The 16335-nt window shown below is 40.2% G+C and overlaps 1 protein-coding gene across 4 annotated transcripts in view; it reads right to left on the bottom strand.

Annotated features, from left to right (window-relative positions):
• ITGBL1 (integrin subunit beta like 1) overlaps positions 1 to 16335 on the bottom strand; it is a 250987-nt gene that overhangs the window by 96694 nt on the left and 137958 nt on the right. For all 4 annotated transcript variants that reach the window (XM_073349140.1, XM_073349157.1, XM_073349130.1 and 1 more), the window contains exon 8: positions 15204 to 15350. In XM_073349140.1, coding sequence (XP_073205241.1) covers positions 15204 to 15350 — 147 coding nt within the window. The remainder of the gene's footprint in view (positions 1 to 15203; positions 15351 to 16335) is intronic.

Raw genomic sequence — 16335 nt, 5'->3', positions numbered from 1 at the left:
GTCAATGGCATCACCGCACCAGCCTCACACTCAGAAGGAACCCATAACAACTAAATGGGGCCCCAAAAATATGTTTGGCACCAAGTTCACGAAAGGTTAATCCGGCCCTGATTTTAACACCTGTTCTAGTGAGGACTTCAGGATTAACACCTCTGCTCCTGTTATTGCTGTAGTTTAGGAATCTATTAATTGTTCTTCAGTCATGCTAACCGAAATCAGATTCGGGGATGGAGCTGAACCTTTTCCTGAATGTTTGCTGCCATTGTTATAAAGGAAGGTGAACCATTTACATGATGGGTTTCAGAGTAGCAGCCATGTTAGTCTGTATTCGCAAAAGGAAAAGGAGTACTAGCTAGTGGCACCTTAGAGACTAACAAATTTATTTGAGCATAAGCTTTCATGAGCTACAGCTCCGGTGAAGCGCGCTGTAGCTCATGAAAGCTCATGCTCAAATAAATTTGTTAGTCTCTAAGGTGCCACTAGTACTCCTTTTCTTTTTGTATTTACATGATGGAATTCTCTGGCTTGTTAGTTAGACGTAGAATTTGTTGAAGTGGTAAACCTCAGACTCTCTTAAGAAGAAACTATTAAGTTATTATAAGAAATGGTTTGGGGGTAGTGAAAGCAGGAAAATTAGTATGCCTTTTCAAAGCAATGATTAAGCAGGAGGAAGATGAAGATATAGAGTAAAATCCTGCTCTGGGTAGTGCTATGAATGGGAGAAGAGTCACTACCCTGCGTGTCTGCTGCATCTAGAATCTTGCTGGCCTAGAATGCTGGAGGGATGCATGGTGTGATTCACCCATGGCTGCTCCACTGAAAAGGCCACAGCATATGTGCTAACTGGCTAGGGGACACTGAGATTGGTGTGGCCACACCTCTCCCCTTCAGGGCAAGTTAGGTATCCTGCTTGCTGCTGTACAAGAGGAAGGAGTGAAGAGGTTCTTCCTATAACTTCTTCTCTTAATGCCACATCAACACACTACAGGGCAGGATATGGCCAATATAGCTCTAGAAAACCTGATGGTTAGTTCTATAAAGTAAGAAGATCTTCAGTACAAGGACTTATATTTGGACAACACCAGCAGGCATTCCAGGTCACAAATATTCTCTATTCATTTTATTCATAATGTGGTAAAATGTTATAATATGTAGTATATCCATTACATCCCCTTTTGATGACAACTGCATAGATATGCACTGCCTTGCACGTAGATTTAACAGACTGATCTGACTTCATTTTTCCAGTGCTGGTAATTTCATGTACAAAATCATACTTGCACTTAAAAATACTAAGCTGTGCACATCCAATTGCCAACTTTGCTTTTGCACATGCAAGTTTCCTCATATAATTGTTAACCAAATTGATTCCACAAAATAGACAAGTGCATGTGGAAACAAATTTTGAAAAAATGGTCCTTTATTTCCCCTGTTTAGATGTAAAATAGAACCAAACAGTTTTATATCATGTTGAATACATTTATTATTTTCCATAAGCTGCAGTAATTAATTGGAATCTAGCCAATGTGTTTGTGCACACACTCACTCGCTCTTTTTTTGTTTGTTTTTTTGCCTTTTGCTTTTCATTCCTTTTGGAATGCCTTGTACTATGTGAGCCAACCAAAAATACCTCAGGCATTTCTTCATCAGGTGAGCCACCCACCAGATGGGCAGCACTTAAAACTACTGTAAAGCCTCTTTTAATTTGAATACCTGGAATGGCACAAGGGTTACACATAAACCTACCTTTGAGCAATTTTTCCTGTTATCCTAAGGGATATTTCAGTCTTAGGGTTATTTCACTCTTGTATCTTTGAAACTATTCAGGATGTATTGTTTCTTGACTTTAGCAAAGCTTTTGACACGGTCTCCCACAGTATTCTTGTCAGCAAGTTAAGGAAGTATGGGCTGGATGAATGCACTATAAGGTGGGTAGAAAGCTGGCTAGATTGTCGGGCTCAACGGGTAGTGATCAATGGCTCCATGTCTAGTTGGCAGCCGGTATCAAGTGGAGTGCCCCAAGGGTCGGTCCTGGGGCCGGTTTTGTTCAATATCTTCATAAATGATCTGGAGGATGGTGTGGATTGCACTCTCAGCAAATTTGTGGATGATACTAAACTGGGAGGAGTGGTAGATACGCTGGAGGGGAGGGATAGGATACAGAAGGACCTAGACAAATTGGAGGATTGGGCCAAAAGAAATCTGATGAGGTTCAATAAGGATAAGTGCAGGGTCCTGCACTTAGGACGGAAGAACCCAATGCACAACTACAGACTAGGGACCGAATGGCTAGGCAGCAGTTCTGTGGAAAAGGACCTAGGGGTGACAGTGGACGAGAAGCTGGATATGAGTCAGCAGTGTGCCCTTGTTGCCAAGAAGGCCAATGGCATTTTGGGATGTATACGTAGGGGCATAGCGAGCAGATCAAGGGACGTGATCGTTCCCCTCTATTCGACATTGGTGAGGCCTCATCTGGAGTACTGTGTCCAGTTTTGGGCCCCACACTTCAAGAAGGATGTGGATAAATTGGAGAGAGTCCAGCGAAGGGCAACAAAAATGATTAGGGGACTGGAACACATGAGTTATGAGGAGAGGCTGAGGGAGCTGGGATTGTTTAGCCTGCAGAAGAGAAGAATGAGGGGGGATTTGATAGCTGCTTTCAACTACCTGAAAGGGGGTTCCAAAGAGGATGGCTCTAGACTGTTCTCAATGGTAGCAGATGACAGAACGAGGAGTAATGGTCTCAAGTTGCAGTGGGGGAGGTTTAGATTGGATATTAGGAAAAACTTTTTCACTAAGAGGATGGTGAAACACTGGAATGCGTTACCTAGGGAGGTGGTAGAATCTCCTTCCTTAGAGGTTTTTAAGGTCAGGCTTGACAAAGCCCTGGCTGGGATGATTTAACTGGGAATTGGTCCTGCTTCGAGCAGGGGGTTGGACTAGATGACCTTCTGGGGTCCCTTCCAACCCTGATATTCTATGATTCTATGATTCTATGATTCTATGTTTATAAATCCTGACGTCAAGCCAGGTAGAGCTTCTTAAGTGAGCCGAAGCAGGATCAAGCATTTATATAAACTTAATGCACTATTATTTTTTAAATTAAGCTTAGGGAGATCTTCTCCAACAGGAAGCACTCATGTTAGTGTCCTACTTGTAAGAGTCTCATTCACAAATCAGTATAGCTTTCAGAGTGGTAGCTGTGTAAGTCTGTATCAGCAAAAAGTACGAGGAGGACTTGTGGCACCTTAGAGCCTAACAAATTTATTTGAGCATAAGCTTTTGTGGGCTAAAGCCCACTTCATCGGATGCATGCAATGGAAAATACAGTAGGAAGATATATATATATATACAGAGAACATGGAAAAAATGAGGGTTGCCATACCAACTCTAATGAGACTAATCGATTAAGGTGGCCTATTATCAGCAGGAGAAAAAAAACGTTTGTAGTGATAATCAGGATGGCCGATTTCAAACAATTGACAAGAAAATGTGAGTAACAGTAGGGGGGAAATTAGCATGGGGAAATAGTTTTTAGTTTGTGTAATGACTCATCCACTCCCAGTCTTTATTCAAGCCTAATTTAATGGTATCCAGTTTGCAAATTAATTCCAGTTCTGCAGTTTCTCATTGGAGTCTGTTTTTGAAGTTTTTTTTGTTGAATAATTGCGACTTTTAGGTCTGTAATTGAGTGTCCTGGGAGGTTGAGGTGTTCTCTGACTGGTTTTTGAATGTTATAATTCTTGATGTCTGATTTGTGTCCATTTATTCTTTTGCATAGAGACTGTCTGGTTTGGCCAATGTACATGACAGAGGGGCATTGCTGGCACATGATGGCATATATCACATTGGTAGATGTGCAAGTGAATGAGCCTCTGATAGTGTGGCTGATGTGATTAGGTCCTGTGATGACGTCCCTTGAATAGATATGTGGACAGAATTGGCAACAGGCTTTGTTGCAAGGATAGGTTCCTGGGTTAGTGTTTTTGTTGTATGGTGTGTGGTTGCTGGTGAGTATTTGCTTCAGGTTGGGGGGCTGTCTGTAAGCGAGGACTGGCCTGTCTCCCAAGATCTGTGAGAGTGAGGGATCGTCCTTCAGGACAGGTTGTAGATCCTTGATGATGCGCTGGAGAGGTTTTAGTTGGGGATGAAGGTGACGGCTAGTGGCATTCTGTTACTTTCTTTGTTGGGCCTGTCCTGTAGTAGGTGACTTCTGGGTACTCTTCTGGCTCTGTCAATCTGTTTCTTCACTTCAGCAGGTGGGTATTGTAGTTGTAAGAATGCTTGATAGACTTCTTGTAGGTGTTTGTCTCTGTCTGACGGGTTGTATTGTAGAGCTTGGCTGTAGACAATGGATCGTGTGGTATGGTCTGGATGAAAGCTGGAGGCATGTAGGTAAGTATAGCGGTCAGTAGGTTTCTGATATAGGGTGGTGTTTATGTGACCATCGCTTATTAGCACTGTAGTGTCCAGGAAGTGGATCTCTTGTGTGGACTGGTCCAGGCTGAGGTTGATGGTGGAATGGAAATTGTTGAAATCATGGTGGAATTCCTCAAGAGCTTCTTTTCCATGGGTCCAGATGATGAAGATGTCATCAATGTAGCGCAATTAGAGTAGGGGCATTAGGGGAGAAGAGCTGAGTAAACGTTGTTCTAAGTCCGCCATAAAAATGTTGGCATACTGTGGGGCTATGCGGGTACCCATAGCAGTGCCGCTGATTTGAAGGTATACATTGTCCCCAAATGTGAAATAGTTGTGGGTGAGGACAAAGTCACAAAGTTCAGTCACCAGGTTTGCCGTGACATTATAGGGGATACTGTTCCTGACAGCTTGTAGTCCATCTGTGTGTGCAATGTTGGTGTAGAGGGCTTCTACATCCATAGTGGCTAGGATGGTGTTTTCTGGAAGATCACCGGATTGATTGTAGTTTCCTCAGGAAGTCAGTGGTGTCTCGAAGACAGCTGTGAGTGCTGGTAGCGTAGGGCCTGAGGAGGGAGTCTACATAGCCAAACAATCCTGCTGTCAGGGTGCCAATGCCTGAGATGATGAGGCGTCCAGGACTTCCAGGTTTACGGATCTTGGGTAGCAGATAGAATACCCCTTCTCGGGATTCTAGGGGTGTGACTGTGCGGATTTGTTCTTGTGCTTTTTCAGGGAGTTTCTTGAGCAGATGGTGTAGTTTGTTTTGGTAACCCTCAGTGGGATCAGAGGGTAATGGCCTGTAGAATGTGGTGTTAGCGAGCTGCCTAGCAGCCTCTCATTCATATTCTGACCTATTCATGATGACGACAGCACCTCCTTTCTCAGCCTTTTTGATTATGATGTCAGAGTTGTTTCTGAGGCTGTGGATGGCATTGTGTTCTGCATGGCTGAGGTTATGGGGCAAGTGGTGCTGCTTTTCCACAATTTCAGCCTAAGCTGAAAGCTGAAAGCTTATGCTCAAATACATTTGTTAGTCTCTAAGGTGCCATAAGTACTCCTAAATCATTATAGCACATTCTGTGCGAAAGGAAAGAAACTCCATTGCAAGCCTCCCACGAGCTAAAAACATTGGTGTAACAATGTTTTTAGCTTGTGGGAGGCTTGCAATGAAATACAGTTTTTAATTAAGCATTCTCAACAATATACTCCTCTTCTAGACTGCAAGCACCCGCCATCCATCAAAGATGTTGAAGTATTCCACAGCTATATTCAGCTCACTATCAAATCAAATGGAAGAGACAGAATAGTCAAGGATTCAGAAGGCAGTCTAACAGAAATTAGTGTCAGTCCACTCTTTGATTAGGTAATGGCAATTATGATATTTATAACAAGTCACTACAGGGAAATGTTCCAAAATTGCAAGTCTGCTTCCAAGTATAGCACTTGCAGCATCCACTTATGCGAATCTTTGCCTTGAGTTTTTGAGTACCAACTATGTTCTTTCAAATGTAAACAGCACAGATTACAGAGGCTATAATGCCAGCATAAGACTGTGGGCTATTATACTGTATTAATACAGTACTGATTTTTCAAAAGCCCCTAAGTCAAATTGTGTTTAGGCACTTTTGAAAATGTTACCCATAGTGTACAAGTGCACAGTACCATGCCAAACTTAGACTGTACATCTGTGCCATATGTCAAATAAGTGTTGACACTTTCTTTTACATCAAAGCTGTGTCAAATACAATACATATTGGTTTTTGTCATATGTTTTGTATTGTGCTCTGCAGCTCTCTGCCTGGTTTTGACAGGACGCCATGGTTCAGCTAACTGTTGAGCAGTGTGCGCAAATGAGAAAGCCAATCATGGCACAAGACCTACTGGTAATCATGGAACAATCAACATTTAGGAAACAACAATTGTGGAGTCTCCTACTGATTTTAACTGCCTGATATGAGTTAAGAATAGTTTATCAGGGCTAGATTACAGAATAGACTGTGTTCAGAAGCCAGCTGTTGAAAGAAGAGTGTAGCTGTAAGCATGTCAGTCCCAAGATATTAGAGGGACAAGTTAGGTGAGGTAATTGTGACAGGATCCCTGGGATGCAGCCTGGGACTGTGGGTCCGCTGTGCTCCCTTAACTCTCTCCAGCCTGGGCTGTCTTTCACAATGCCTTGCTATTTCCCAGCAGCAAACCCCTCCAGGTGCTGTTATCACTCAGCACAACAGCGCGTGGAGCCCCACAGCCAGCAAGATTGAATGAATGCTCCCAGAGCCACTCATGAATCACACAGAGAAAGGCATCAGAGCCAAATCCCCCCAACTCCTAGCACTGTACCTCAGGAATATACCGTCTTGCACTGCTCAAGATGAGTAGTGCACATTTATTAATTGGTTCACCACGTCATCAATGGAAAGTGGAAATACACCAGCCTTTGCAAAACCTGAGCAGATTTGCCAGACACTTCATGCAAACTCACTGGTAAAGATAAACAGTTAAACAAATTTATTGACTATAAAAATAGATTTTAAGGGATATTAAGTTATAGGCAAAAAGTCAGAGTTAGTTACCAAAAGAAATAAAATATAGACACGCAGTCTAAACTCTCAACCCTATTAGACTGGGCAGCATCTAGAGTAAGCAGTTTTTCTCACCCCCACTGGATATTGCAGTCCTTAATATACAGATTTGTCCCTTAAATCTGGGCCAGTATCGTCTGTTGGAGTCTTCAGTCTTCTTGTCAGTGTCTTTGTTTCTTGCAGCATAGGTGGGTGAAGGAGAAAGGCACCTGCATGTGGCCACTGTGACTGTTTTATAACCTCAGTCCCATGTGCTTGGGGAGCACAAGTCCAGGCATGTCTGGGGGAATTGCTGAGTCTCCAGGCAGGCAAGGTTGAGCAATTCCGCTGGTGTGACCTCGTGCCCGTGAGTCATTGAATTGTTGCTCCCTTGCTGGACAATGGCTGTTGATGGGTTGTTTAACACCCCATCCGGGTGTTGGCTACTTTCCTTGCTGTTGCCTCTGGGGAGCTAATATCTGTCTCATTCCCCAACTTACAACATGTTTTCGTGACCACTATACAACACAATTCTCATAACTTCATATGCGTTAATGATACACATATATGGATAGAGAAATGACTTTCAGCAGATCAGAACCTTTCTCCAATATCTTACAAGGCATGCTTTATATGCAAGATCATGATTATATAAAAATGAGGAATATGGGAGTTCCAGGATGCTCCCCAAAGGTATAGAATGTCACAGTAATATTAGGGTGACCATATTTCACCTAAACTGAAAATGGGACACCGGGTAATCAGCAACACCAGTCATCTTGGGCCAGCCGCACACAGGGCTGGCCCAAGCTGCTTGGTGTTGCTTTTCGCCCAAGCCCTTCTGCCTGGGGCTGACAGCCTGAGCCCCACCTTGCGGGACTGACAGCCTGAGACTTTATTAGTCTGGGATTTTTGTTTGTTTTATCTGGTAATACCCAAGCAAAGAGGGCAAAAGTACAAACATTACCTTTATTTATTCTTTAATAAGGATCTGAATGCAGAAGTAGGTTTAGAATAGAATAAATCCCATGGTTCAGGCACAGAACGGGAGTTCAAAGTGATTGAGGTTCAACTCGCTGGTCTTACCACAGTTATTCTTTGTGAACTTTTGCAAGATATTTATTCTTTCTATTCCTGTCTGTAAAATCCGGATAATGGTACTTTCCTACCTCACAGAGGCATGGTCAGATTTAATTCATGTTCAGACACTACAAGAATGAGTGCCATAGAAATGCCCATAAATTAACTATATTATGCAGAGCTCCACAATTTCACCAAATGTATAAATTTGTTTTTTAATGTTAAACATGTTATGATGTTATAAAAAACATTTGTATCCCATCAAGCTGAATATATTAAATTGACTACGTTACTGTGATACTGTGATAAGTTTCTATTTCTGTATCACTGTCGGCATGGATCAAATTGTGGAAAAAATTGTAAATACATTGAGCCAGATCCTCAACTGGTGTAAATCAGCATAATTCCACTGATTGCAATGGTGTTACAACTCTCGACTTTCACCAACTGAGGATGTAGCCTATATTTTCATGTGGCAATCACTTTGCCTCATTTGCAACAATACTTGCAAGCATCAATGCAGATCACCTATTCAAAGCTCAAAAGAGTCAATTCCATAACTGCATCTGCTTCCAGTGTAGTATAAATCTGTTCATATCATTTTGTGTATGGAGATGATTCAGAAAATGATATGCCCTGTAAAACTCATTGGAAGTTGCAGAACATTTTAAATGAATTGAACCTTTGGTGATACATGTGTCAGAGTTGTGAAAGACTGTTATTGTTATTTGCGGTACTAGCATTTAATATTTATGCAATGTTACTACTGAGAAGCCCCAATCAGGATCAGATCTTCATTGTGGTAGGTGTTGTTCCTACCCTGGAAAGTTGCTACAGTATATCATCATAGCTTTAAACTATATGACTCACTGACCATTAACCCTAAACTTTGATTTCAGAATATGCGGGTTTGTATTCTGCTAATGCCATGCATTATGGAAGCTGAGTGCTACACTTGTGATTGATTCATTGCCTCAATTCACTGTGAGTAATCTTTAATATTGCACTGAGCACTGTTGTTCTTCCACTGAATCAGTCAACTGGTAATTTTTAAATAAGAGATTAAAATGCATTTGTACTGTTTTCTATACAATATCCACAGGTAAAATTTCCAAGAGCTCCTAGGTGACCTGAGTGCCTGATCTCCGTTGATTTTCAACTTTTGAAAATGGGTTTTGAAAATGTAACTGATATAATTATTTTTTATTTTATTTTGTACTCCTGGATAAGAAAACTAATTTTTCAGGCATCCAATTCAGTATTAAGGCAAGAGGGAGACTTTTGCAATTATAAAGACAAACAGCCTCTTTCACCACGCATTTAAAGTAAATAAACATAATTACAGAACAGGGATTAAAATAGTAAAAGATAATATCAAGAGGAAGCTTAGGTGTTTGTCTTTGGGTGACTACCAGGATGGTTGCCCTCATGCACGATGACTGACTAGAGAAAACAGATTATAAAGAAGCTCTCCTCTGCTTTCCTCAGAAATAAGCTAATTCCCTTATTGCTTTCAGTTCTCTTCTGTGAGGTTTTTAAAATTATTTTTGACACTTGTTTTTAACCTTAGAGAGAAGCTCAGAGTGCTCCCCAATATAAAGTTATGAAAGTCATTAGTCTTGTTCTAGAAAGCTGATAGGGATAAGCTGCCTCCTTTAGTGCTGACATTCCTTACGACGTGGAGTTTCATTTTTTAGTGTGTTCTCCTTTAACTCAGACACTGATTGCCTTGTACAATAATGTTCTTTAAAAGTGCAACCTCTTATTATGAAAAGCATTACCCTGGCACTGAGAAACTTTGCCAAAAATAAAAAAAATGCTACTGTGAATAAAACATTAGAGGTGTTACTGAGTCTGTGTGAATAAGGCCAGCTAGAGACTAAATCCTCTGTGACATAACTCTGCAAGGGAGGTATTTGAGAGACTGAGTTTTAGAAAAAAGAAAAGGAGTACTTGTGGCACCTTGGAGACTAACCAATTTATTTGAGCATAAGCTTTCGTGAGCTACAGCTCACTTCATCGGTTGCATAATTAAAGTGGAAAATGCAGTGAGGATGTGATAAACACCCATTTTTTTCATGGTCTGTGTGTATAAAAACATCCTCACTGCATTTTCCACTTTAATTATGCATCCGATGAAGTGAGCTGTAGCTCACGAAAGCTTATGCTCAAATAAATTGGTTAGTCTCTAAGGTGCCACAAGTACTCCTTTCCTTTTTGTGAATACAGACTAACACGGCTGCTACTCTGAAACCTGAGTTTTAGAAGTTAGTGCTAGTGAGTCTAAATTCCAATACTATCATTTGCTTTTTTTCTTCTTTTATATCTGAGAGGAACTATTGGAGTTGAAAACAATCAGGTTGATGTAACTGAGAGGATATCTAATTACCAGGGCAAAATTTTGACCTGCCCTTACAGTAGCATGCAAGGATGTAGAGGGTGTGAAATGTCCCTTTACTCCTTAGTAAAAGTTATCTGTATCACAAGTCAGAGCACAGATGGGAGAGAATCATGGAGTTGCTGCTCCCCCACATATCTACAGAAGTAGGCAAGAAGTGGACTGACACGGGTGAGGAATAATTGTGGTCTTTGGTCTGCTCTCCCAACATGCCAGTCAGTTCTCCAGTAGCAGTTTGCTTCCCCCTAGAGTTAGTGGGAAGCCTGGAAGGGAGCTGTGACTCAGAGTCATAGTTCTTTCCCTGGTCTGCTCCTGGGACAGAGCATGGCAGATTGAAATGTTACAATCTAATTGTACATCAGTGTTACTGAGTCTAATTATCAAACTGTGGTTTATTAATTTTCCTTCTTAACTCCTTTTTCCTTCCTTGGTGTCTTTAGGGAAAAAGAGGGAGATCCTGATTTATTTACTCCAGATGTTTAAAAGTTTTTCTTTTATTGTGCTTCTTTTTCTCTTTCTTTCATTCTCTTATTGTGATGATAGGAATCCTTATAATTAAATAAAAGCTTAAATTCTGAAAATTCTGAATGTGTCAGGCATATGAGATGCCTCAGCGCTGCTGAGTTCTCTTATCTTGTACAGTTGATGCCCTCTCTATTACTGCTCACTCAAGAAAATAACTTGCACTATGTTTGAATAATAAAAATGGCAGTTTGCTATAACTAAGGTGTCTGTGTGTGTGTGTGTGTGTTTTTGTGTGTGCGCGCTTAGCCCAAAACGTAGACCTGTTGGAATTTAAAAAAACAAAATCAAAGCTCCTTTGATAAAGCCGCCTACACTGTATGTAAACATGTTTTTTTAATATACATACTAAATATATAGGCCCACTGAATCATCCAACTAGCAATGAGTTATAAAAGTAATCTTGGATGAGTTTTATGGTCTATGTTTAATTGATTACAAATAAATCCACATGAGCCCAAGATCACCACCCCTCATTGCAAGTTACCATTTCCCAGGGAAAAATCTCCCTGAAATGAATGAGTGTTGCAATATAAGCTGTAGCAGTGTGGGCTGTTCCCAAGACAAACAGATAATCATCCTTCCCCAGCTGAGGAGCCTTCTCACTTAACTGAAAAACTGACAGCTGAGAGACAACCAACAGGAATCACATTCAGGGCAGCTACATGGCAGCCCAGATAATCACCCCTAGGCTACAACTCTGGTCCAAAGCATGTCGTAATAGGCATAGTCATATCACAATTGTCTATAATAAATAAAACATAAGACTTTGAATTTGCTTTTCATTCAAAGATTGCAAAACACTTCAACAAACGTTATTGGTTTAATCCCTGTGAGATATAATATCCCAATTTTATAGGAAGGGAAACCGAGAAGAGAAAACAAGCATCTTCCCTCAATGACAAGAGACTGTGGCCTCACTCCCACTAAGGAACATTTATATTCCCTTACATAGGTAATTCTTGTGGAAGGGATGATTTTTGCCCATTTTTTCCAGCTACTATAAATAAAATGATATGATACAGATGATACACAATACACATATTTTTTTAAAAACCTGCAGAATATTAGTCTCGGACAAAGTAACGTAAAGCCAATGTACTTTCTCTTTATATGGGGTTATGAGAGGCTTATTTCCTTCCCTTCCCTTTCTTTCTTTTTTTTCTTGGGCTGGCCCATACTTTGTGTGTCCTTTACACAAGATTTTAAAAATTCAAAGTTGAATTTCTGGAAGATTTCTGATTTTTATTTTCAAATCAGAAAGTTTTGCAAAATAAGCTAAAACCTCAAGGTGGCCAGCCAAAGCTTTTATGGAATGTTTCTTCAATGCCTCCTCAGCCAGTAACTGAGTTTACTTTGGCAATTACTGAAGTGAAGAATTATAAAACATTTCTAACTTACATTTCATATTTATCATGAGAATACCACTTAGAAAGTAGTTGGACAATCTTAGGAATCCAACATCATGACAAAATGTCTCATGTTTAAACATTCTCCACCTGAAACTCTCAGTACACATCAGTATTTGATATAAAAGATGAAAGGGGTATGAATTACAATTTTCTGCTTCCTGTTTTCTACATGTTATGGCTAAGGAGTAAATTATCTATGTAGTACAAGTGGTATTAAGAATAACCATAATATTTTGTCCTCATTTAGCACCTCTTACCAAAAATATGAAAGTGTTTTATAACAAGTGGTTTAGTATCATGATCCCCACTGACTAACAGAGAAACGGGGGCACAGAGAGTGGGTTCTCCAAGGACACGCAGTGAGTGGCACTGTAACAAACAGCAGCTACATCTCCTGAATCCCAGCCCCCTCTTCTAACCCAGCGATAAACTGTTTTACTAAACAAAATTCTCATTAAATTATAATATTGTATGCATAATTTCCTACATACTGCAGTGCACATTTATTCTTTTTTCCTTGTATCCGAGCTAAGAGAGAAACATTACAAGGAAGTGACCAAAATAGTAATGTACAGACACCATGAACAAAGACAAGGATTTTTAAAGGTGCCTAAGGGATTTAGGTGCCCCAGTCCAATTGAAATTCAATGGGAAATGGGTGCCTAACTCTTTTTGATTCCATTGAAAATCCCAGTCAGGATATCTATGATATCAGGAGCAAGAGAAAAAAATCCAGTTTGAAAAGGGACAGATTGAGAAATCAACAAAAAATTAAAATTGAATATTCTTAAAACTCAACCCGGTTTCAAGAAGAAATTTACTCAAAAAACTAAATTGTTTGTAAGGTATCACATTCCAAGAAAACCGTGTCCTTTAAATCACATACTGATACCAATAAGGGGTTGGGAAAGCAGCCCTGCTACATTAAAGATGTTTGAGCAGGTCCTCTAGCAAAATAACGTTTAAATTTCAGGAATAGTTTACCACATGATATGGGCAATCCCATGGTTACATCCATAAAACCTCCTTACAGGCTCCATATTCCCGTGCACCTTCTAGCATCTAGTTCTTTCTTGCTATTCTATTCTATCTATATGCTTATATGCCCCTCTTCAGTGCAGTATCTGAGCACCTCACAATCAATCATTAATGGATTTTTATGCTCACAACACCCCTGTGAGATAGGGGAGTATTATTATCCCCAGTTTACAGACTGGAAACTGAGGTCATGATAGGCCCAAGTTCTGGGACCCTCCCATCACATAGGGTCCTAAAGCCTGAGCTTCAGCCCAAGCCCAAATGTCTACACGACAGTTAAACAGCCCTATGACCTCAAGTCAGCTGGCATGGGCCTGCTGTGGGTTTTTAATTGCAGTATAGACATTCCTTCTGTTAACTGACTGCACATGTGTAATATATTAGTAATATTCAAAACTCCTAACCAGGGCCGGCTCTACCGTTTTTGCCACCGCAAGCAGTGGAAAAAACCTGTCACCGCCAAATTGCCGCCACAGACGGCAGGGGAGAGAGAAGCTGCCGCCGAATTACCACAGCGGCCGGTGGAATGGAGAAGCTGCCGCCGAATTGCCGCCGCCGCAGAAACTCTGCCGCTCCTTTCTGACTGCCACCCCAAGCACCTGCTTGGAATGCTGATGCCTGGACCCGGCCCTGCTCCTCACCCAGCCAAATGAAAACATTTTTTTCCAGCACGACTAAAGGCACTTCCTCTTGTGACAGCTATTTCTCTGCTAAAAGGTCAACATTCTGCCATCCTAGCCTGATAAAAAGCAGCTGATAATTCCTAGTTCTTGTAGAAGATAACTAGTTGTGCACAAGAACTGTTATTAACAGCTATACATTTGTGAAAGAAAAACGTAGGCAAATGTCAATGTGGCACTGCTAACTTGGGTGAATAGCTTATGACCTTTGTTTGACCCTGGTTATTGCAGACAGTATTAGGGAAAGAAGCAATCATAAATTAAATGACATTTAAGGTTTGAGCAATAATTCAAAAACAGCATTAGTCCTTTTCCAGCAAATGCTATAGAGGGCAGACTTCATAACAACTTCAATTACCAATTCTAAAAAAAGTCTATATCATATTTGCCATTCTAGTCTCAAGAGCAGAATCGTATTTCATATTCTGATAAGTCAAAATGAATGGAATCCATTCTGTTTCAGATGATTTTTCCCTCTTGCATGTTATTTATGTTTATATTGTCCCAACTGCATACCTGAAACTCCATACTTAATTTTATAAAAGTCTGTTAATAAATAATGGTTTTAGTCAAAGCTTTTGAAAAGGCAACTGAAAAGTGAGCAGGCAATTAGAAAATGGCTATCAAGAACAACTGTTATATAGGGCTCAATCCTGCAGTCCCTGGGACAGATCCTCTGCCGGTGCATATCTGAGTATGTCTATCAAAGTCAATAGAGTTATACCAATTTACACAAGCTGAGGACATGGCACTTTCATTCAGTGGGAGTTTTCTCCAAGCAGAGGGTGCAAGAATAGGCCCATACTCCAAATATATCCTCACCAAAGAACTAATAGCAGGGATCTTGAAATCTCCTCTACAAAAACTGAACACACTGAAGTAAATGAAATATAGTATAATGCAGCAGATGCCAGAAAAAACAGGTACTCTTTCTCCTATTCTCCCTTCACCCTACCATATAAATCATGCAGACATGACTCATGCACAACGAGGAAAGTTCAAGCTCTTTAAAACAAGAAATATATTAATAGAAAAATTTTAATCAAAAGTAGATTATGAGGGCACGACAAAGATCCTAACAAACTTCACCTACCTCTTCCGGAGCAAGGTAAATTAGAGCTTCCTTGGCATTTCTTAGAGCTGTCCGCAGCTGACAATGGACAAGAACGTGGATGTTCACACTTCTTTCCGGTCCATCCTTTTTTACAATCACATCTTCCACAATTACACTGTCCATGACCTTTACAGTGAATAGAATTAAAGTCTTCTAAGTCAGTCACAATCAAGGCAATAGATACATTAAAGTCTAATGATAATAAGCACAGTCTCTAATTTCTAAAACTCAATTTTTATTAAATAATTACCATGGAAGGAGGTTCAATGTAATCAAGTCATTGCACCTAAAAATCAATATTTCCTGTAGATAATAATAATGGATGCCACGCTGTTTGTGTTATATAGTTTCTAGACCATTGAATCATTTTTCCTTTCTTAGAAAATACTGTAGCATCTGATCTATAGTATAAATCTTCATACACAAGACTGTTAACCAAAGAGGTAAAGACACTCAAATGTATGTTCTCACAACAACACAAACCCTTAGCAACAAGGCAACCATAAGACAACTTTCACACTCAACACAACACCACTCTCCATGCTTTATCTCACTACTGTCAGAATTCTGTCTTGCCAGCACACACCTTCTGTTCTGCACTCACTTTCAGTTCAACACTATCATGACCCACAATGCACATACAAACACATTGTAAATCACACTGCAGTGCAAGACCCTTACTCTGAACTTCCAATTTACTGACAATTGCAATATTATATACCATGTCACACAGAAAAAGAATATGAAGTTCATGGCATACTCAACATTTCATCCCTTATCAAAACCACACATTTCTACAGTATATTTAAATAATTATTTTCAAAAAGTAGATCTACTTTATGATATATTCTGCTTTAAAAAACTGACATGCAAATTATGTAATGCTGAATACAATTTGCCCTGGTCTACATCAACCACTCATTTTTGGTCAGCATCATGGGCTATCTGAAAGCCTGGAGGGAAGGGACCAAGACTGAAGATCCAATTAAATCTCCTCTGCACATCCAGCAGAGAAAGTTCTAACTTGATCTCTAGGTTCTTCCATCAATCACTTAAAGGGGCAGATGCCTGACAGAACAAAATATTCTAAGCATTGGGTGAAGAAAGCTTG

This window comes from Lepidochelys kempii, chromosome 1, assembly GCF_965140265.1.
Source record: "Lepidochelys kempii isolate rLepKem1 chromosome 1, rLepKem1.hap2, whole genome shotgun sequence".
In the NCBI taxonomy this organism is placed as follows: Eukaryota; Metazoa; Chordata; order Testudines; family Cheloniidae; genus Lepidochelys; species Lepidochelys kempii.
This window is presented reverse-complemented; position numbering and strand designations above follow the sequence as displayed.